We start from the raw sequence: 22,708 nt of genomic DNA, 5'->3' as shown, positions 1-22,708 counted from the left end.
GGGGGGGGAGAAACAGTAAAAGGGAATATTATTTGAATGGGGAGAAATTACAACATGCTGAGGTGCAGAGGGACCTGGGGGTCCTTGTGCATGAATCCCAAAAAGTTAGTTTGCAGGTGCAGCAGGTAATCAGGAAGGCGAATGGAATGTTGGCCTTCATTGCGAGAGGGATGGAGTACAAAAGCAGGGAGGTCCTGCTGTAACTGTATAGGTTGAGGCCGCACCTGGAGTACTGCGTGCAGTTTTGGTCACCTTCCTTAAGGAAAGATATACTGGCTTTGGAGGAGGTACAGAGAAGATTCACTAGGCTGATTCCGGAGATGAGGGGGTTACCTTATGATGATAGATTGAGTAGACTGGGTCTTTACTCGTTGGAGTTCAGAAGGATGAGGGGTGATCTTATAGAAACATTTAAAATCATGAAAGGGATAGACAAGATAGAGGCAGAGAGGTTGTTTCCACTGGTAGGGGAGACTAGAACTAGGGAGCACAGCCTCAAAATATGGGGGAGCCAATTTAAAACCTAGTTGAGAAGGAATTTCTTCTCCCAGAGGGTTGTGAATCTGTGGAATTCTCTGCCCAAGGAAGCAGTTGAGGCTAGCTCATTGAATGTATTCAAGTCACAGATAGATAGATTTTTAACCAATAAGGGAATTAAGGGTTATGGGGAGCGGGCGGGTAAGTGGAGCTGAGTCCACGGCCAGATCAACCATGATCTTGTTGAATGGTGGAGCAGGCTCGAGGGGCTAGGTGGCCTACTCCTGTTCCTAATTCTTATGTTCTTATGTTCTAATGAATCTGGGGACAATTAGCAGAATGGATAGCTAGCTGAACGACAGAAAGCAGAGAGTAGGAGTAAAAGATAGCTACTCAGAGTGGCAGATGGTGGGAAGTTGGATCCCACAAGGATCAGTGCTGGGACCACTTCACAATTTGTATTATGATTTAGACTTTCAAATCAAAAACACAATTTCTAAATTTGCGAACATCAAATTGGGAGGCATAATCTATACTGAGGATGACTGCGAGATAAAGAGGTCACATTAGGTGGAAAATAAGAATCTAAATGGTGTTGAGGAGCAAAGGAATCTGGAAGTACAAATCACTAAAAGTTGAGACATGGGTCAGTAAAGCCATAACAAAAGCAAACCAAGCACTATGGTTTATTTCTAGAGGGCTGGAACTGAAAAGTAGAGAAATTATGCTCAACTTGTATCAAACCTTGGTTAGACCACACTTGGAGTACTGTGCGCAGTTCTGGTTACCATATTATAAAATGGATATAGAGGCACTGGAGAGGGTGTAAACAAGATTTACAAGGATGATACCAGAAATGCGAGGAACAGGCTAGGTCTCATCCCTTGAAAAGTGAAGGCTGAGAGGTGACCTAATAGAGATCTTTAAAATTACAAAAGCTTTTGATCGAGTAGATGCAGAGTGTTTTCACTTGTGGGGAAGAGCAAAACTAGAGGCCTTCACCGAGAAAGGGAATTCAGAATAAACTTCTTTACCCAAAGAGTGGTTAGAATGTGGAACTCGCTAACATAGGAAGTAGTTGAAGTGAATTGTATCGATGCGTTTAAGGGGAGGCTAGATAAGCATATGAGGGAGAAGGGAGTAGAGGGTTATGGTAATAGTTAGATGAGGAAAGACTGGAGGAGGCTCGAGTGAAGCATAAACAGCGGCATGGACTGGTTGGGCCGAATGGCCTGTTTTTGCTGTATATTCTATATAATCCTGTGCCACTATAGGATGGTCAAGCTGTCGGGCAGATGCCATGTTACATTTTGATGGGGCCCACAAGGCTATTTATACACCCTAGCTTATAGTAACTCAGTAACTGCATGTACAGTACTGACTCAGCCATCCACATATTGGAAACCTGATGGCTTATTGTTAAAAAGGGAGAAAACTGGCAATAAAACTAGTATTTTAATAAGTTAGAAACAAAGTGTCACAGTTCAGTCGTCGTGCATCATTACAGATATATAACAATCTTGCAATGCTGGGTATTTCTGACCTGCAGCCGAAAACTGACCACAAAGTTCACTGACCAGGCGGCATTTCAACTGAATGACCTCTGCCCCTATTTACTTAACACTTAGTCAAGGAACCCAATATGCTGCAATACCTATCTCAGTTTGATGGTGAGGTTGTCCATTACCTGTTCACATCAATTGTTATCAGCCAGTGGCTCAGTGGGCAGCACACTCTCCTCTGGGTCAGAAGGTTGTGAGTACAAGTCCCACTCCAGAGACTTGAGCACAAAATCTAGGCTAACACTCCAGTGCAGTGCTGAGGGAGCACCGCACTGTCTACCGCAGGAGGCGTTAAACCGAAGCCCCGTCTGCGCTCTCGAGTGGATGTAAAAGATCCCATGGCACTATTGGAAAAAGAGCAGAGGAGTTTTCCCTGGTGCCTTGGCCAATATTTATCCCTCAATCAACAGATTGAAGTCATCATATTGCTGTTTGTGGGAGTTTGCCGTGTGCAATATTGGCTGCCATGTTTCCTACATTACAACAGTGACTACATTTCAAACGGTACTTCATTAGCTGTAAAGCGCTGTGGGGTGTTTGGTGGTACTGTATAAATGCAAGCCTGTCTTTCTTTAACCTATTACAAACTGGTCTGAGCAGCCACATGTCTATATTATTAAGATACGGTTACTCTGACTGGTTCTATTGTCTTCTGTTTAGCTGAATGGAAACTTCTTTCATAAAATGGACCGAGATGTACAAACATAGAAACATAGAAAATAGGTGCAGGAGTAGGCCATTCGGCCCTTGGAGCCTGCACCACCATTCAATAAGATCATGGCTGATCATTCACCTCAGTACCCCTTTCCTGCTTTCTCTCCATACCCCTTGATCCCTTTAGCCGTAAGGGCCATATCTAACTCCCTCTTGAATATATCCAATGAACTGGCACCAACAACTCTCTCTGGCAGGGAATTCCACAGGTTAACAACTCTGAGTGAAGAAGTTTCTCCTCATCTCAGTCCTAAATGGCTTACCCCTTATCCTAAGACTGTGTCCCCTGGTTCTGGACTCCCCAACATCGGGAGCATTCTTCCTGCATCTAACCTGTCCCGTCCCGTCAGAATCTTATACGTTTCTATGAGATCCGCTCTCATCCGTCTAAATTCCAGTGTATAAAGGCCCAGTTGGTCCAGTCTCTCCTCGTACGTCAGTCTAGCCATCCCTGGAATCAGTCTGGTGAACCTTCGCTGCACTCCCTCAATAGCAAGAATGTCCTTCCTCAGATTAGGAGACCAAAACTGAACACAATATTCCAGGTGAGGCCTCACCAAGGCCCTGTACAATTGCAGTAAGACCTCCCTGCTCCTATACTCAAATCCTCTAGCTATGAAGGCCAACATGCCATTTGCCGCCTTCACCGCCTGCTGTACCTGCATGCCAACTTTCAATGACTGATGAACCATGACACCCAGATCTCATTGCACCTCCCCATTCCTAATCTGCCGCCATTCAGATAATATTCTGCCTTCATGTTTTTGCCCCAAAATGGATAACCTCACATTTATCCACATTATACTGCATCTGTCATGCATTTTCCCACTCACCTAACCTGTCCAAATCATCCTGCAGTCTCTTAGCATCCTCCTCACAGCTCACACCGCCACCCAGTTTAGTGTCATCTGCAAACTTGGAGATATTACACTCAATTCCTTCATCCAAATCATTAGTGTATATTGTAAAGAACTGAGCCCTGCGGCACTCCACTAGTCACTGCCTCCCATTCCGAAAAGGACCCGTTTATCCTCTCTGCTTCCTGTCTGCTGACCAATTCTCTATCCACGCCAGTACATTACCCCCAATACCATGTGCTTTGATTTTGTACACCAATCTCTTGAGTGGGACCTTGTCAAAAGCCTTTTGAAAGTCCAAATACACCACATCCACTGGTTCGCCCATGTCCACTCTACTAGTTACATCCTCAAAAAATTCCATAAGATTTGTCGAGCATGATTTCCCTTTCATAAATCCATGCTGACTTGGACCAATCCTGTCATAGCTTTCCAAATGTGCTGCTATTTCATCCTTCGTAATTGATTCCAACATTTTCCCCACTACTGATGTCAGGCTAACCGGTCTATAATTACCTGTTTTCTCTCCCTCTTTTTTTTTTAAAAAGTGGTGTTACATTAGCTACCCTCCAGTCCATAGGAACTGATCCAGAGTCGATAGACTGTTGGAAAATGATCACCAATGCATCCACTATTTCTAGGGCCACTTCCTTAAGTACTCTGGAATGCAGACAATCAGGCCCCGCGGATTTATCAGCCTTCAATCCCATCAATTTCCCCAACACAATTTCCCGCTTAATAAGGATATCCTTCAGTTCCTCCTTCTCACTAGACCCTCGGTCCCCTAGTACATCCGGAAGGTTATTCGTGTCTTCCTTCGTGAAGACAGAACCAAAGTATTTGTTCAATTGGTCTGCCATTTCTTTGTTCCCCATTATAAGTCCGACTGCAAGGGACCTAGGTTTGTCTTCACTAATCTTTTTCTCTTCACATAGAAGCTTTTGCAGTCAGTTTTTATGTTCCCGGCAAGCTTCCTCTCGTACTCTATTTTCCTCCTCCTAATTAAACCCTTTGTCCTCCTCTGCTGAATTCTAAATTTCTCCCAGTCCTCAGGTTTGCTGCTTTTTCTGGCCAATTTATATGCATCTTCCTTGCATTTAACACTATCCTTAACTTCCCTTGTTAGCCACGGTTGAGCCACCTTCCCTGTTTTATTTTTACTCCAGACAGGGATGTACAACTGTTGACGTTCATCCATGTGATCTATAAATGTTTGCCATTACCTATCCACCGTCAACCCTTTAAGTATCATTTGCCAGTCTATTCTAGCCAATTCACTCCTCATGCAGTCGAAGTTAGCTTTCCTTAAGTTCAGGACCCTAGTTTCTGAATTAACTGTGTCACTTTCCATCTTAATAAAGAATTCTACCATATTATGGTCACTCTTCCCCAAGGGGCCTCGTACAACAAGATTGCTAATTAGTCCCTTCTCATTACACATCACCCAGTCTAGGATGGCCAGCTATCTAGTTGGTTCCTTGACATATTGGTCAATAAAACCATCCCTAATACACTCTGGTAATCCTCCTCCACTGCATTGCTATCAGTTTGGTTAGCCAAATATATATGTAAATTAAAGTCGCCCATGATAACTGCTGTACCTTTATTGCACACATCCCTTATTTCTACTACTACTGTTTGGTGGTCTGTACACAACTCCCACCAGCGTTTTCTGCCCTTTGGTATTCTGTAGCTCCACCCATACCAATTCCACATCATCCAAGCCAATGTCCTTCCTTACTATTGCATTAATTTCCTCTTTAACCAGCAACGCCACCCCGCCTCCTTTACTTTTCTGTCTATCCTTCCTAAATGTTGAATACCCCTGGATGTTGAGTTCCCAGCCTCAGTCACCCTGGAGCCATGTCTCCATGATGCCAATTACATCATATCCATTAACTGCTATCTGCGCAGTTAATTCGTCCACCTTATTTCGCACAGAGCCTCAAATTGTCTTTTTAACACACTTTGCCCCTTTTAGAATTTTGCTGTAATGTGGCCCTTTTTGTTTTTTGCCTTGGGTTTCTCTGCCCTCCACTTGTACTATTCTCCTTTCTAACTTTTGCCTCTGTCTCCCTTTTTATTTCCCTCTGCCTCCCTGCATAGGTTCCCATCCCCCTGCCATATTAGTTTAACTCCTCCCCAACAGCACTAGCAAACACTCTCCCTAGGACATTGGTTCTGGTCCTCCCCCAGAACCGGTTCCAATGTCCCAGGAATTTGAATTCCTCTCTTCTGCACCATTCCTCAAGCCACGTATTCATCTGAGCTATCCTGCGATTCCTACTCTGACTAGCACGTGGCACTAGTAGCAATCCTGAGATTACCACTTTTGAGGTCCTACTTTTTAATTTAGCTCCTAGCTTCCTAAATTCGTCCCGTTTTTTACCTATATCGTTGGTACCTATATGCACCACGACAACTGGCTGTTCACCCTCCCTTTTCAGAATGTCCTGCACCTGCTCCGAGACATCCTTGACCCTTGCACCAGGGAGGCAACATACCATCCTGGAGTCTCGGTTGTGGCCACAGAAACGCCTATCTATTCCCCTTACAATTGAATCCCCTATCACTATCGCTCTCCCACTCTTTTTCCTGCCCTCCTGTACAGCAGAGCCACCCACAGTGCCATGAACTTGGCTGCTGCTGCCGCCTTCCCCTGATGAGTCATCCCCCTCAACAGTACCCAAAGCGGTGTATCTGTTTTGCAGGGGGATGGTCCCTGCACTACCTTCCTTCCACTGCTCTTCCTGCTGGTCACCCATTTACTATTTGGTTGTGTACCCTTTACCTGCGGTGTGACCAACTCACTAAACGTGCTATTCACGTCATTACCTTTTACTTGGGGTTCTGTGGGCAGAGAACATTGAGATTTTTCATTCTTCCACATGATGATATGTATCTGTTGAAGTTACTCAAGTGCAACATAGCATTGATAGAAATACAAGTAAACAGAAAGACTGACAATAGTATAATTGTTAGCAACAATTGCCAGGGAATATCACTTTGTGAGGGAGCGTGCGGTGAACTGTCCCATGTTTGTAAAGCCTAATGGAATGTTGTGTGCTAATCCCTCCAGGTTCTCCGTGGGAGTGGAGGTCCATTAACGACGCAGTTACCGTTCCCTTGATCCCATCCTCTGTGGCTGACCTGACGAAACACCATGACCTGTGCATAACGGGGGAAGGGCTCGATTATTTAAATACGATGGACCGGTCATTCCTGCTGAAGCTCATGCCTCATATCCAAGTGTTTGCCCGCGTTGCACCCAAACAGAAGGTTAGACTTTGCTATAATAACAAATTGCAACTCGAAAGCGCCCCTAACATAATACAGCATCCCAAGGCGTCTCGCAGGAATGTTGTCAAAGACCAAATTTGACACCGAACCGCATACGGAGATATTTGGACAGTGGTCAAAGTAGTAGTTTTGAGTAGGTCTTGAAGGAGGAGGCAGGGAGGTTTAGGGAGCGAATTCCAGAACTCTGGGCCTAGGCAGCTGAAGGCACGGCCACCAGTGGTGGAGCGATTAAAATCGGGGACCAGAATTGGAGGAGCGCAGAGATCTCGGAGAGTTGTACTGCTGGAGAAAGTTAGCGATAGGGTGGGGCTAGGTCTTGGAAGGATTTGAACATGAGGATAAGAGTTTTTAAATCGAGGCGTTGGTGGACTGGGAGCTAATGTAGGTCAGCAAACACACAGGTGATGGTGCAAGTTAGGATTCAGGCAACAGATGGCCTACAACCGTCCTTCCCAGGGTTAAACATAATTAGAAGCGTAGAATTTTCAGCAGTGATTTGAAGTAATTCAGCCTGTGGTGTCTCGCATCATAGTGAATTACTCTAATCCTCTACCCCTGTACCCTTGAATATTTTTGTTTATTTAATTGCCCCTTAAATGCAGTGATTGACTTGGCTTCAATAGTAACCTGGCCAAAGACCACCCTAGTGGAGGAAGTGCATCCGGGAGGCGCTGAGCACCTCAAGTATCATCGCCGAGAGCATGCAGAAATCAAGCGCAGGCAGCGGAAAGAACGTGCGGCAAATCTGTCCCACCCACCCCTTCCCTCAACGACTATCTGATCCACCTGTGACAGAGTCTGTGGCTCTTGTATTGGACTGTTCAGCCACCAAAGAACTCACTTCAGGAGTGGAAGCAAGTCTTCCTCGATTCCGAGGGACTGCCTATGATGATGATGATGATGTACCCTTGAATATTTTTGTTTGTTTTATTTAATTGCCCCTTAAATGCAGTGATTTCCTTGGCTTCAGTAGTAACTTGTGAAGATGGATTCCCTATTCTAATAATCCTTTATATGAAAAAATTTCTCCTAGCCCCTCCTTTATGCCCCAATTCTTGTCCCAAGTACTGTTCTGTTCAGATGTTTCTGTTTTGCACCTGTGTGTGTGACTGAATACTGCTGTCCTTGTTTGCAGGAGTTTGTGATCACCAGTTACAAGAGCCTGGGTTACACCACATTGATGTGTGGCGATGGAACCAATGATGTTGGGGCCTTGAAGCACGCTGATGTTGGTAAGCATAAAGGAGTGAATCTATGATGCACAGCAGGATACAATGATTGATGTATAAATGGAGTCTGAGAACACAGATATAGCTTAGGACATTGACTGTAGAAGTGCCGGCTAACAGATTCAAACATCAGCGAGGTGCCTGGTTATCGTGTTTAACCTGACAATTACCCCTGTACTGTGAAGTTGAATTCCAAAACTAGGATTACATTTGATAAAGCCTTAAGAGACGAACTAAATTGTAAGATGAGATTCCTTCCAATAAACTTCATGCAGCACACCCCAGTATGTTCCAAAAAATTGCAATGTTATGACTTGATTTCCTGTTTAAATCCAAATTTTTATGATCGCAAATATTTTTGTTTTACCAAGATAGTTGGATGGAAGAGACCATTCAGCCCATCTAGCTGATCCTTTCCTAGACAACCTACAATTCCCACCACCCCCATCATATCATCTAACCGCCAGATTCCAGAGTTTCAGCTGCCCCTTACCTGGCCCATCCCAGGTAGTGATCACTGCTTGTGTATAAAGGGCTTCCTCACATCTTGCCTGTTCCCAGTGTGTACTTGTGTCCCTTTGTCTGCAGTCATGAGTTAACTAGAAGTAGCGCTGAAGTTTTTAGTCTCTGACATGGCCCTGAGGCTTGCTTTTATTAGCCATCTTTAAGGATGAAGAGATCAAGTTCTCCAACCCTATCCTCACAACTCGTTAATATGACATAATTTGATCAGTCCTGTGACCTGTATTTTAAGGAAGGACATACTTGCATTGGAGGCTGTTCAGAGAAGGTTCACTAGGTTGATTCCGGAGATGAGGGGATTGACTTATGAGGGTAGGTTGGGCCTATACGCATTGGAATTCAGAAGAATGAGAAGTGATCTTATTAAAACATAAGATAATGAGGAGGCTCGACAAGGTGGATTCAGAGACGATATTTTCACTCGGGGGTGGGGGGACTAAAACTAGGGGATATGGTCTCAGAATAAGGGGCCGCCCATTTAAAACTGAAATTAGGATAAATTTCTTCTCTGAGGATTGTAAATCTGTGGAATTCTCTGCCCCAGAGATCTGTGGAGGCTGGGTCATTGAATATATTTAAGGTGGCGTTAGACAGATCTTTGAGCGGTAAGGGAGTCCAGGGTAATGGGGAGCGGGCAGGGAAGTGGAGCTGAGTCCATGATCTTGCTGAATGGCGGAGCAGGCTCAAGGGGCCAAATGGCTTACTGCTGCTTCTATTTCTTATGTTCTTCTCTGCACCATTTCCAAGGCTTGGCTGTTTCCCTCGTATCTTCATGAATTTTGCATGGTTTCAGTATGGGGGGCCGCAGACTTGTACAGCATTAGTGTGGGCTCCTGCTGAGCAGTAACTCGACGTGAAGTGTTGAATCCACTATCTCTTCCTGATATAAAAACAGAAAATGCTGGAAATCTCCGCAGATCAGGCAGCATCTAATGGAGAGAAACAGAGTTAACGTTTCAAGTCGATGACCCTTTGTCACTTCCCAATGTCTGTCTCAACACCATTCATTGAGTAACTGTGTCTCCCACTCTTCCAGTGTGTAATATCCTGTACATATTGAATTAATACCAGAACAGAGAAGTTATCCTTATCAGGAAAGGCTGAACAAACTGGGGCTCTTTAGAGAAATCTGAAGAGTAACCTAATAGAGATCTTTAAAATTATGAAGGGGTTTGATGGTAGATATAGAAAACATGTTTACACTTGTGGGAGACACAAAAACTAGGGGCCATAAATATAAGATAGTCACTATAAATCCAATAGGGAATTCAAGTGAAACTTCTTTACCCAAAGAATGGTTAGAATATGGAATTCGCTAGGACAAGGAATAGTTGAAGTGAATAGCACAGATGCATTTAAGGAGAAGCTCGATAAATACATGAGGCAGCAAGGAACAGAAGGATATGCTGATAGGGTGAGATAAAGAAGGGTGGGGAGGAGAGACTCGTGTGGAGCATAAACACTGGCATGGACCATTTGGGCCAAATGGTCTGTTTTCTGTGCTGTTAATTCGGTGTAATTTCATCTGCTATAGTTGCGTATTTTGTGTAGGTCCTTCTATAGTTACTTGGCTTCCCTGCCTGACTTGACTGTCCAGCTCACCTTTGGCCAATTTGCATTGAGTTCCTGAATTTGGGTTGCTTCTGCGAATAATGACCAATTGGGGCTTTAATTGCTCAGGCACTCTAACCAGTACCTCTCCCAACCTGGTATTAGTCCCCTAACTAATGCCTGATGCTTCCTCCCTTTCAGGCAGTTCCATCTCCACATTCATGTTTTATCCACTACCTTAACTTTCTGGAATTTTTAATGAGAGTTTCTGGAGGTCCAGGGATAGAACATCATCGGGCCTCGTGTTGTGATCTTGCCACATCACTTACTCATAGAAGATATGGGAGTTGGTTAGGCAGGTCTCCTCTCCCGAAACTGCTTTGGCTGCCGTTTAGTAGGTTAGTTCCAAATGATTATGTTACCAGTAGGTAATGGGAGACTACATAGGTTTAGATAGGATATACGACACAGAAACAGACTATTCAGCCCAACCAGTCCATGTAGGCATTTATGCTCCACTCTAGCCTCCTCCCGTCTTTCCTCATCTAAATCTATCAGCGTAACCTTCTATTCCCTTCTCCCTCATATGCTTATCCAGCCTCCCCTTAAATGCATCGATACTATTCGCCTCAACCACTCTCTGTGGTAGCAAGTTCCACATCCTCACCACTCTCTGGATAAAGAAGTTTCCGATTGGATTTCTTGGTGACTATCTTATATTGATGGCCTCTAGATATGCTCTTCCCCACAAGTGGATACATTCTCTTGAATCTACTCTATCAAAATCTTTCATAATTTTAAAGACTTCTATTAGGTCACACCTCAGCCTTTTTTCAAGAGAAAAGAGAACCAACCTGTTCATCCTTTCCTGATATGTATACCCTCGCATTTCTGGTATCATCCTTGTAAATCTTCTCTGCACCCTCTCCAGTGCCTCTATAACCTTTTTATAACGAGTTTGTAGCTGACTGGATTTGTTTTGTCGATTTTTCTTTGAAGAGAGGGCCTACATTGGCTTGTTTCCAATCCAGTAAAACCTTCCTGTGTTCAGTTCCCTTTTGGTGACTGTTGACACTTTGTAGATTCTTATTTCTGACCCCAGTACGCGTGTTTGCTCATTGCGAGATTCATCAGTTGTGGCCTACATTCCGGAAACAATTAAGATTTGGAAATCCGTCACAAATAGGCAAGCGATTTGAAAGCGAGAGCTAAAGTTACCTCCTTATGGCACTCGACTGGTGAAGCTAATCACTACAGTCTCGCTGTAATTGTCCTAATGTTGGTGTCAGGGGGCACTGGTGATGGGAGGATGAAGCGGTGCCCTAGGACAGTTTGTATATTTAAAGTAACGATTCGCAGAAATAATACAAGGCTATATTTACAATGCCAATTGTTTCAGGGGACTTGGTGATGCAGTATCATACACGCGGTGTCCTTTCACCTTATGACTTTGAATCCATTTTAAAAAGACCATAAGGTTGCCGGTGCAGCAAGTAGAAAAATTCCCACTGGTGTGTAGGGACATTCTTCTGAAGTTAAGTTTAAGGTATCGTTGCAGATGATCGAGAGAATTACTTGCAGTTGTGTTATGTCTGAACTGGAAAACTGGTGCCAACACTGAATAAGTTCCTGTCAGTTAACCTCCCCCCACCCCCTCCCCATCTCCGATTTCAATCGAGGAAGGAGATTTCTGAAGCACTGACTGTCTGTTGGGAGGGTGTCGGCATATACTGGGGAGGTTCTAACAGACCAGAAGCAAACTAAGAGTTCCATCTTTAAATCTTTCAACTCCTCCCTTAGTATATTCTATCTCACCCACCCTCCTATTTTTTTTAAAACTTTTTTGATGCAGCATTCCATATTAAACTTCAGTTGCAACTTCTCAGCCCCAGTGCAAACCATGTCAAACTCCCTTTGTAAATTTGTGGCTGCATCTTTTGAATCCACAGTCGCCATGCTTGGTGTGATCTGGGACTGCAGTTTTATGGCTACTCTGAACAGGAGGGATCTCAGCTTAAAACTCTCTTATTGTGACCTATAGCTCCACTTAGGACTGCACTTTTTCTCTCTTTCTTTCCCTCTTAGCCAGTTACTAATCCACATATACATTATTAGGAGGCCACCTCCTCAAAGCTTTCAGATAAAATGTACCGCTTCTAAAGCATTGTTAGCTCTCATTTGAGTGTGTACAGTTGCTTTTGCATTTTGTTTGAGTTGATTCTATTAGCTTTGCAATGATTGAGGTCGGGCTAATGATCTGTGGTTGCCAGGTTTGACAATGTCGCCCTTTTTGAAGATGGAACTCTATTAGTCTGCTTCAGATCTATTTGAACCTCCCTAGTATAGGCTGACTCCCTCCTAGCTGACGGTCACAAATCTCCTCCCTTATCTCTCTAAGTCCGCAGGGGTGTAAGTCATCCATCCCAGGCGATTTATTGGTTTTCATCCCCTTCAGCCCAACTGAAATCTCTACTTCACGTTCACGCACAATATTTGTTGGATTGCATGTTTTGTCTCCTCGCGGGTTAAAAGCTACAAGAAGCAGTCAGTAAATCTGTTGACCATCTGTTGTTCCTCCTGAAACCTTTAACTTCCTCTTGCTGTTGCAGTACAAGTAGAATTTGTTGGCACTGTTTTGCTATCCTGTCACTTCCGGGTTTTCCCCTCATTGTCTTTGACTCACTTCTGTACAGTTTTGTACTTGGCCCAGCGGTCACTCCCACACGCTTTGTAAATTTTATTCTCTACCTCTCTTTCCTCCTTCAAGACTCCTTAAAACACACCTCTTGACTAAGCTTTTGGTCACCTGTGCTAATTTCTACTTGTGCGGCTCGGTGTCAAATTTTTATCTCCTACTACTCCTGTGAAGTGCCTTGGGACGTTTTGCTGCATTAAAGGCACTATATAAATACAAGTTATTTAAATTTTCATGTTAATCCATTTAGATTTTTTTTAACCATTGCTGCTGCTATATACGGGTGTGTGCATGTGCTTTTGAAAATGCCCATTTATCTTCCACCAATATATTCCTGCAGTTTCCTACAGTGGCCTCCCTATGGGCCCAAGTTTCCACACAATAAAAAACGGGCGCTCCTTCGAGCTGGGCGCCCGTTTTTCGCGCCTAAAACGGCGCCTAAAAAAAACCTCGCAATTCTGGAGCGTTCAGCAGCTCCTTGTCTGCCTGGCGCGGCGCCCAGGGGGGCGGAGCCTACATTCGCGCCGATTTTGTAAGTGGGAGGGGGCGGGTACTATTTAAATTAGTTTTTTTCCTGCCGGCAACGCTGCGCGTGCGCGTTGGAGCGTTCGCACATGCTCAGTGTGAAAAAAACATTGGCACTCGGCCATTTTTGTAGTTCTTTGTAGCTGTTTAATTTTTGAATTTTTTTTTAATAAAAGCACATTGCCATAGCACTTGCAGCCTTCTCACTGTCTCCTTCCCCCCTCCCCCGCGGGAACAAAACAGCTGTTCAATTCCCCCCCCTCCCCTCCAGGGGAACGAAACGGCTGTTCCCTTCCCCCCCCCGCGGGAACGAAATGGCTGTTCCCTTCCCCCCCCCCCCGCGGGAACGAACGCCTGCAGCATTCTCTGTGCCTGAAGCACTTTCACACAGGTAGGAAGATGGTTTATTTAATCTTTTCTTTGCTTATAAATGTTTATTCAGGTTGGATTTATTTGTATAATGTTTGTAGAAGTATAAATAAGGATTTATTGTAGAATTTAATGAGTTCCCTCCCCCCCCCCCCCCCCAACCTCGTTCTGGACGCCTAATTTGTAACCTGCGCCTGATTTTTTAATGTGTAGAACAGGTTTTTTCAGTTCTACAAAAATCTTCACTTGCTCCATTCTAACTTAGTTTGGAGTACGTTTTCACTGTGGAAACTTTGAAACAGGCGTCAGTGGCCGGACACGCCCCCTTTTGAAGAAAAAATTCTGTTCCAAAGTAGAACTGTTCTACCTGACTAGAACTGCAGAAAAAAAAATGTGGAGAATTGCGATTTCTAAGATAGTCCGTTCTCCACCAGTTGCTCCTAAAAAATCAGGCGCAAATCATGTGGAAACTTGGGCCCATTGTAACTAAATTCAGCCCTCATACCCTTAAAGCTTGACTATCTGGAGGCTTTGGTTACATGTCCCAAGTCGGGTTTGAAGTTATTGTTCATAGGAACAGAAGTAGGGTATTCAGCCCCTCGTGCCTGCTCTGCCACTCAATTAGATTATGGCTGATCTGCACCTCAACACCATTCAACGGAAGAAATAGGAGCGGGCGTAGGCCATTTAGGCCCTGCGAGTCTGCTCTGCCATTCAATACGATCATAGTTGATCTTTTACCTTACGAGGTGTTGCGCAGGCCACTCATTAGCTGCTGCCGCTGGAAAAGATTCCGCGCGTGCTTGGCCGCGCAGTAAATTTAAAGGGGCCGCACACCAAAATAAATTGGAGGGAACATTGCCCCATATCCCTTGATTTCCTTAGTATCCAAAAATCTATCGATCTCTGTCTTGAATATACTCAATAACTGAGTATCTACAGCTCTCTAGAGTAGAGAATTCCAAAGATTCGCAATCCTTTGAGTGAAGAATTTTCTTCTCTCTTCACTCCTAAATGGGCGACCCCTTATTCTGAGACTCTGCCCCCTCCTAGTTCTAGACTCCCCAGCCAGAGTAAACATCCTCGCAGCATCTACCCTGTCAAGCCCTTTAAGAATTTTATATGTTTCAATGAGATTACCTCTAATTCTTCAAAACTTGAGAGAATATAAGCCTAGTTTGCTCAATTTCTCCTCGTGGGACAATCCCCTTTACCTGACTTTGTACCATATCTCTTGATACCCATACCTAACCTGTCCCATAAGGCTAGTGTTTCAATGCTGAATCACTCCAGAACCAAGTCTAGAAAAGAGCTTCCTGTCATGGACTCCCTAACACTCAGGAAGGAGTCTTGCATTATATTGCGGAGCGTAGAGCCTTTCCCAATTTACATTGGGTTGCTTGGAAGTTCCCTCAATCAGTATTTTCTTCCTTTCCTTCCTGAGTCACTGAGTAGTGATCAGGAGTGGCAACACATTTATTTTTCTTCTCGTAGATCAGGGTTGCTGAGGCCCAATTATGGTGCCCCAACCCCAACTCTTGCCCTGACCAGCAATCTGCCCTGGGACCTTCAGGTCTGTGTGCTATACCTGGCATTGCTTTTACCCACTGGGACTTGTGCTGGGCAATCCCGGACCAGACCGTACATTCGGTGCTTCTCGCGGATCAGCGTTTCAGCGAGTGTCCTGTTGTTTCAGGAGTGGCCTTGTTGGCTAATGCTCCCGAGCGGATTCCGGACAAGAGGAGGAAGACGAAAGATCTGGTCAACGACGGGAAGTCTTTCACTTCCAACGCAGGCAGCAACATGAAAGGCAACTCTCGGGCAGCACGGCACCGGTTGATGTCCCAGCGAGAGGAGCAACTCTCCTTACAGAGGGTGGGTAGTACTCTCGTGCTTGCTGGATTGGCCGGCTAGCCTCAGTTCATTATCTCCGACATTTTGTTTAATCTTTACTGCTTTTCTACGTAAATGTACTGTCTTTTAAAGCTATTTTACTTAAAAACTATATCTGAACGAAAGCAAAATACTGCGGATGATGGAATCTGAAATAAAAATGGGTCAGGCAGCATCTGTGGAGAGAGAAACAGAATTAACGTTTCAGGTCGATGACCCTTCGTCAGAACTGGCGAATGTTCGAAATGAACAGATTCTTAAGGAGCACTGAGTGGGGGAGGGGTGGAAAGAATAAAAGGGAAGGTCGGTGATAGGGTGGAAGACAGGAGAGATTTGAGAGACAAAAGGGATGATGGGCTGACTTGAGATGGTAATGGCAGAAGTTAGAAAAAGATTAATCTAGATAGGGGCGTGAATGGCGGAATAATTGCCAGCTACCGTTGGGAGACAGTGGAAAAAATACACAAGATACGCAAGGGGTTTAAGGAAAGGGAGCCAAATATGGGCAGACGTTATGGTCTGAAATTGTTGAACTCTATGTTGAGTCCCAAAGGCTGTAAAGTGCCTAAACGAAAGATGAGGTGCTTGAGCTTGCGTTGAGCTTCGTTGGAACAGTGTAAGAGAACGAGGATGGAGATGTGGGAGTGGGTTGGGGAATTAAAGTGACAGGCGACCGGAAGCTTGGGGTCACGCTTACGGACTGAACGGAGGTGTTTCGCAAAGTGTCGCCCAATTTGCATTTGGTCTCCCCAATGTAGAGGAGACCACACCGTGTCCAGCAAATACAGTACAGGTTGAACCTCCCTTATCTGGCACCCTCGGGACCTGACCTGGCCTGTGACGAATAAGGGATTTTATCAGATTTGGGGGCGGGGGGGGGGTGGTGAGGTGGCCTGAGAGCGGGGAGGAGGTCGGCTCCCCGGGTGGGCCGTGAAGGAAGTGTTAGCAGGCCCTCGGCGGACCGGGTTTCGGCATGGCCACAACGGGTGTCATGGGGTGGTGCCAGATAAGGGAGCTCCAACCTCTATACTAAATTGAAAGAAGTACATTACAAGTATATATAAATCTATTTTTTTTTAAGTTTATCTGCTTAATGTTTATTTTCTCCTGGTGGCTGCGCTAGTTCGAGCAGTGAGTTACTGAGCTGTAAACATCATCATCATCATCATAGGCAGTCCCTCAGAATCAAGGGAAGACTTGCTTCCACTCCTGAAGTGAGTTGTTAGGTGGCTGAACAGTCCAATATGAGAGCCACAGACTCTATCACAGGTGGGACAGATAGTCGTTGAGGGAAGGGGTGGGTGGGACTGGTTTGCCGCACGCTCTTTCCGCTGCCTGCTCTTGATTTCTGCATGCTCTCGGCATTGAGACTCGAGGTGCTCAGCGCCCTCTCGGATGCACCTCCTCCAGTCAGGGTGTCTTGGGCCAGGGACTCCCAGGTGTCCGTGGGGATGTCGCACTTTATCAGGGAGGCTTTGAGGGTGTCCTTGTAACGTTTCTGCTGCCCACCTTTGGCTCGTTTGCCGTGAAGGAGCTGAGTAGAGCACCCGCCCTGAGAGTCCTGCGACTGTCACGGGAACTATGTGGTCCACCCAGCGTGCGACAAACCAGTCCCACCCACCCCTTCCCTCAACGACTATCTGTCCCACCTGTGACAGAGTCTGTGGCTCTCATATTGCACTGTTCAGCCGCCAGTGCCCCAACGCCGGGGATGCTGGCCTGGACGAGGACGGCGAAGTCAGTGCGCCCATCCTCCCAGGGAAGGTATCGGCTCCAATCTGTGCTTAAGTTAACTGATCTGAGTTGGAGCAGGACAACTGTCCATCATTAAGGGGAGAAAAAAATCAGCCTGATCTCTACCCATTGATCCCCTCCTGGAACAGGATTGGGCTGTGGTCGAATACCCTACTAAACCACGTTGTCTAGGCTCACTTGAGTGTGATAGATGAGGGTGTCGCCACCTGTAGAGCCAAATCCTTCGCCAGAAGCCAGTGTCCCGGGGAGGGAAGAAAATGGGAGTAAAGAGCTATTTTGCACCCTTTATCCGAGTTGCCAGGGTTTGCAGGCTCCTGCCAATGCAGTTCGAGACCAGCTGCTATGTGTTGTGCGGAAGGGGCCCCGGGGTTGCAGCTCTCTCAGTGGTTTTCCTTCCCACCAGGCAAGGTTTGACAGCTGCTTGCTGATGCAACGGACGTCAGTGAGGGTGGAATAGAGGGAGCTGGAGTGGGGGGTGGGGGGTGGTGAACAGGCCAGAGTGGAGGGTGTAGGGTTGGAGGAGGCTGCAGAGCGAGGGTGGAGCGAGGCCAAGGAAATTGCATTGGGGCCTGAGGAGATGGGCACATTATACAAGCGACCTTGGTGATGGGCTGTATGTGGAGTTCAAAACTCGACTGGGTTGATGTTATAAGTAGTGTTTAATTCAGCCCGTGACCCAGCTTCCTGTTTAGGTCTTTCGGGTATTCTCACCCATGAGGCAGTGGTTGGAATGTTTGAGTTAACAAATGGTGTAGTTAGGAGCCTACCTTTCGTTGGTGTGTCCTGTTCTGTGGGGGTGGGGGGGACCCACTGGGCAGTATTCGAAGGGTCAATGATATTAGCAGCCGTCGGTGTTCACTGTGAATCATCTCTCCACCCACCGTGTATAAAAGCAGGGAAGTCTTGCTACAGTTATACAGGTTGTTGGTGAGGCCACACCTCGAATACTGCGTACAGTTTTGGTTTCCATATTTATGAAAGGATATACTTGCTTTGGAGGCAGTTCAGAGAAGGTTCACTAGGTTAATTCCAGAGATGAGGGGGTTGACTTATGAGGAAAGGTTGAGGAGGTTGGGCCTCTACTCATTGGAATTCAGAAGAATGAGATGTGATCTTATCGAAACGTATAAGATTATGAGGGGGCTTGACAGAGAGGATGTTTCCACTGATGGGGGAGACTAGAACTAGGGGGCATAATCTTAGAATAAGGGGCTGCCCAGTTAAAACTGAGATGAGGAAAAATTTCTTCTGAGGGTTGTAAATCTGTGGAATTCGCTGCCTCAGAGCTGTGGAAGCTGGGACATTGAATAAATTTAAGACTGAGATAGACAGTTTCTTAAATGATAAGGGAATAAGGGGTTATGGGGAGCGGGTAGGGAAGTGGACCTGCGTCCATGATCGAATCAGCCATGATCGTATTAAATGGCGGAGCAGGCTCGAGGGACCGTATGGCCTACTCCTGCTCCTATTTCTTATGATCTTCTGTTTCCCTACAGGAGCGTCTTAACCAGGTGCTAAAGGACCTCGAGGAGGACCAGATGCCTGTAATAAAACTGGGAGATGCCAGCATTGCAGCCCCATTTACTTCCAAGCTATCGTCCATCATGTGCAGTGAGTATTTGTATGTAACCCACCCCGCCCCCAGTGCCGCTTAACATGCAGCACATGCTTTGCTTCGTAATTGTTATATATGTGGACTTGTATTTACTCTGTACAGCCACCAGAGAGCTCATTCCCTCATCCCAAGGGACCCCATAATCCCTTGGGAGCACAGGTATTTAAGAAGGCACTTTGGAGACCTGCAATAAAAGCCGACGGTTACACTTTACTTTGAGCTCAGTGTTCAGTCTGACTCTTTCCCCATACACAATTGTGGCAGATTTTCTTTGCCCCACTTTCACAACGTTGATCTATGTTTCATCAACTACCACCCCAGGTCCTTCTCTCGCTCAGAAGCATTGAGCAGGCAACCTGCATGGGGTGTTGTATATAGCTGGAATCACCCAGACCCAAATGCATCACACGGCGCTGGTCTACATTGCAAGACATCTACCATTATCATAGGGCCTCTAGATCCACCTACAGACTAAGCTCCTAACTCCTGCATACTTGGTGTTATCAGCAAACGTATGGACCGTTCCCCCGACACGTTCAGCCAAATAAAGTGATAAAGCTGGTGAGTAGTAACGCCCTAACACCGATCCCTGCGGGACTTCACTAGCAATTGGACCCCACCCACACACAGCTGCTACCCTTAGTAATCACTCTCTACCAATGTGAATCCAATTCTCGATCCAACCTAAAACACCAGTGCCTGGATCCACAATGGTGGGGACCACTTTCTGTGGATCTCGACAATATGGCTTCTCTTCAGCTCACTGCTCAATCCAAGAAGCTGGCTCAGTGCGGCATTAGGGAAGGGTAGGGGGATTTCCACCTTGGTTTCAAGTGATGCGTGATCCAGAGCACACAGAATAAAATAAAACTCCATATTGTAGTGGAACTTCTTCCACCATTCAGACAGACTGGTGAAATGGCAATCACATGGCAGATAACATTTAAGTAGAAGTGACGCATTTTGGAAGAATGAGGAGAGGCAACATGAAGGAAGTAGTTCAATTTTAAAAGGGGTGTAGGAACAGAGAGACCTGGGGATATATGTACACAAATCTTTGGTGGCTGGACAAGTTTATGAGTCTGTTAAAGCATATTGGATCCTGGGCTTTATAAATCGAGGCGTAGAGAACAAATGCAAGGAAGTTATGCTGAACCTTTATAAGTCACTGGTTAGGCCTTAGATGGAGTACTGTATCCAATTCTAGGCATCACACTATAGGAAGGATGTCAAGACCTTGGAGAGGGTGCAGAGGAAATTTACCAGAATGGAACCAGGGATGCAGAACTTCAGTTAAGTGGAGAGACTGGAGAAGCTGGGATTTAGGGTTAGGGTCCATAGAGCAGAGAAGGTTAAGGGGAGATTTAAGAGGTGGTTACAATTATGAAGGGTTTTTATAGAGTAGATCGAGAGAAACTGTTTCCATTGGCAGGAGGGTTAGTAACCAGAAGACAGATTTTTGTAAACAACAAATTATGATCTGGAATGCACTGCCTGAAAGAGTAGTGGAAGCAGATTCAATAAAAACTTTCAAAAGTGAATTGGATGAAAAGGAGAAATTTACAGGGCAAAGAGCACGAAGAGTTGGACTAAATGGATAGTTCTTTCAAAGAGCTGGAACAGGCAAGATGGGCTGAATGGGCTCTTTCTGTGCTCTACAATTCTATGAATTCCTACAATATGGTCTAGTTTGGCTCCTATCAACCAAATTAATATGTGAAAGGCTGGGTAAAATGTCTGTGTTCCTTTGTGTCTGGATAAATGGTAATGAGCCACCATGATTTCGGGTTCAATCCCACCCTTGATCATGAACCAATGATCCCTGTTGGATAGTTGTGGATGTTGGTTAGTTACGGGATTGGATAGCCAGCCATGATGCCCATCACGGTGCCAAGACTCGGTGTCTAGATTCACGCCTGAAGGGCGTTTGATGTGCTGCCCAGCAGCTGTACCTCTAGTGAGTCATTGCCTCAGGAGTAAGGGGAGGAAATCATTTAAACATGCCTTGAAGCAGGCTGATGAAGCTGCTGAGATTAGTTCCCAGGCCTCCTCCACAGCCAGCAAGTGTTTAAGATCTGCTGATTTCCTCCATATCCCCCTGTATACCATTCAGCACCTCGCTGCCACTGCACATGGAGAATCGGGAAGTGACCTTGTGTGGGAATTCCAGGCACAAGTTGCAAACTGAGAGATTTTTCAGGTTTACAGACATCCTGTCCCCCTCTCTAGGGGAGACTAGAACTAGGGGGCATAATCTTAGAATAAAGGGCCGCCCACTTAAAACTGAGATGAGGAGGAATGTCTTCTCTGAGGGTTGTAAATCTGTGGAATTCGCTGCCTCAGAGAGCTGTGGAAGCTGGGACATTAAATGGATTTAAGACAGAGACAGACAGTTTCTTAACTGATAAGGGATTAAGGGGTTATGGGGAGCGGGCAGGGAAGTGGACCTGAGTCCGTGATCGGATCAGCCATGATCGTATTAAATGGCAGAGCAGGCTCGAGGGGCCGTATGGCCTACTCCTGCTCCTATTTCTTATGTTCTTGTGTTCTCTGTCTCTCCGCAGTATGTTATGTGATAAAGCAGGGTCGCTGCACGCTGGTAACCACGCTGCAGATGTTTAAGATCCTGGCCCTGAATGCACTGATCCTCGCCTACAGCCAGAGTGTGCTGTACCTGGAGGGAGTTAAATTCAGCGACTTTCAGGCCACACTGCAAGGGCTGCTGCTAGCGGGCTGTTTCCTCTTCATCTCACGATCAAAGGTAAAGTAAGGTGTACTTAAACATTTGTGGATCTGTACCTGACTCATTACTTCCTGCATGGGCTGTCACTTGTAGACTCTGAATCTATTTAAACATCGTGAAGTGTAACGTAAATATGACAAGTTGTGGCAGTTACAACCCAGTCACAGTTGTATAATCCAAACCCAGTAACTCTACCTCTCGCTTTCTCTGGTTTTAGCAAAAGACTGGAGTGAGGATGACGAAATGGAAGAAAGCTTGTCTCCCACCCCACTCCCCCCAAATAACCTGCCCCGTCAATAGTGCCCAGAACCAACCCAGGACCAGAGTGGGTTAGCCAGAAATCTGCAATAGGATTACAAGGCAGTGATCTGATGGAGTGGTTTAGATGACATCGGAGCTCAGATTTTGTAACCACTGTCTGATCCCTCAGAGATTACGGCCAGAAAACCACTCGCCTCTGTTTTATAACAGACTGGTAGATCGCACGGGTTTCTCAGCAGTACGTTACCTGTGTGAGCTGGTCTATCTGCTTTTGTTTCTTGAAGACCCTGCACTTTCTGTCCAAGCGCTTCCCTTATCTGCAGGGACAGGTGTGGGGACTGGGAGCATTCGATGCTTCAGGCTGGGGACTGTGAGGCTGAGGTCAGACTTGTGAAACTCTCTGTGCTTCCTGTGGTCAGGGAGGGTTTGCCACTTGTACCTCATCAACCGTTTGTGGCCACATTACAGAGCTGGTCCCTGGCCCCAGTGTCTTGTCTTTCTCTGTCTCCATGTGTGCCCATGTCACTGTCTCTCCTCTGTTTGCTCTCCTTTTTCTATCTCTCTCTATCTCTCTTTCTCCTCCTCTCTGTCTCCCTCTCTCTCTCTCTCTCTCTCTCTCTCTCTCTCTCTCTCCTCTCTC

General features: G+C 45.8%; 1 protein-coding gene across 1 annotated transcript in view; it reads left to right on the top strand.

Moving 5' to 3' along the window:
• atp13a1 (ATPase 13A1) overlaps positions 1-22,708 on the top strand; it is a 94,042-nt gene that overhangs the window by 64,993 nt on the left and 6,341 nt on the right. The window contains exons 18-22 of the mRNA XM_070867379.1: positions 6,690-6,889; positions 8,046-8,142; positions 15,498-15,676; positions 18,946-19,060; positions 21,629-21,825. Of these exons, the coding sequence (XP_070723480.1) occupies positions 6,690-6,889; positions 8,046-8,142; positions 15,498-15,676; positions 18,946-19,060; positions 21,629-21,825 (788 nt within the window). The remainder of the gene's footprint in view (positions 1-6,689; positions 6,890-8,045; positions 8,143-15,497; positions 15,677-18,945; positions 19,061-21,628; positions 21,826-22,708) is intronic.

Source organism: Pristiophorus japonicus, chromosome 24 (assembly GCF_044704955.1).
Source record: "Pristiophorus japonicus isolate sPriJap1 chromosome 24, sPriJap1.hap1, whole genome shotgun sequence".
In the NCBI taxonomy this organism is placed as follows: Eukaryota; Metazoa; Chordata; class Chondrichthyes; family Pristiophoridae; genus Pristiophorus; species Pristiophorus japonicus.
Note: the sequence above shows the minus strand (reverse complement) of the source record. Positions and strands in the feature narration are given on the sequence as shown.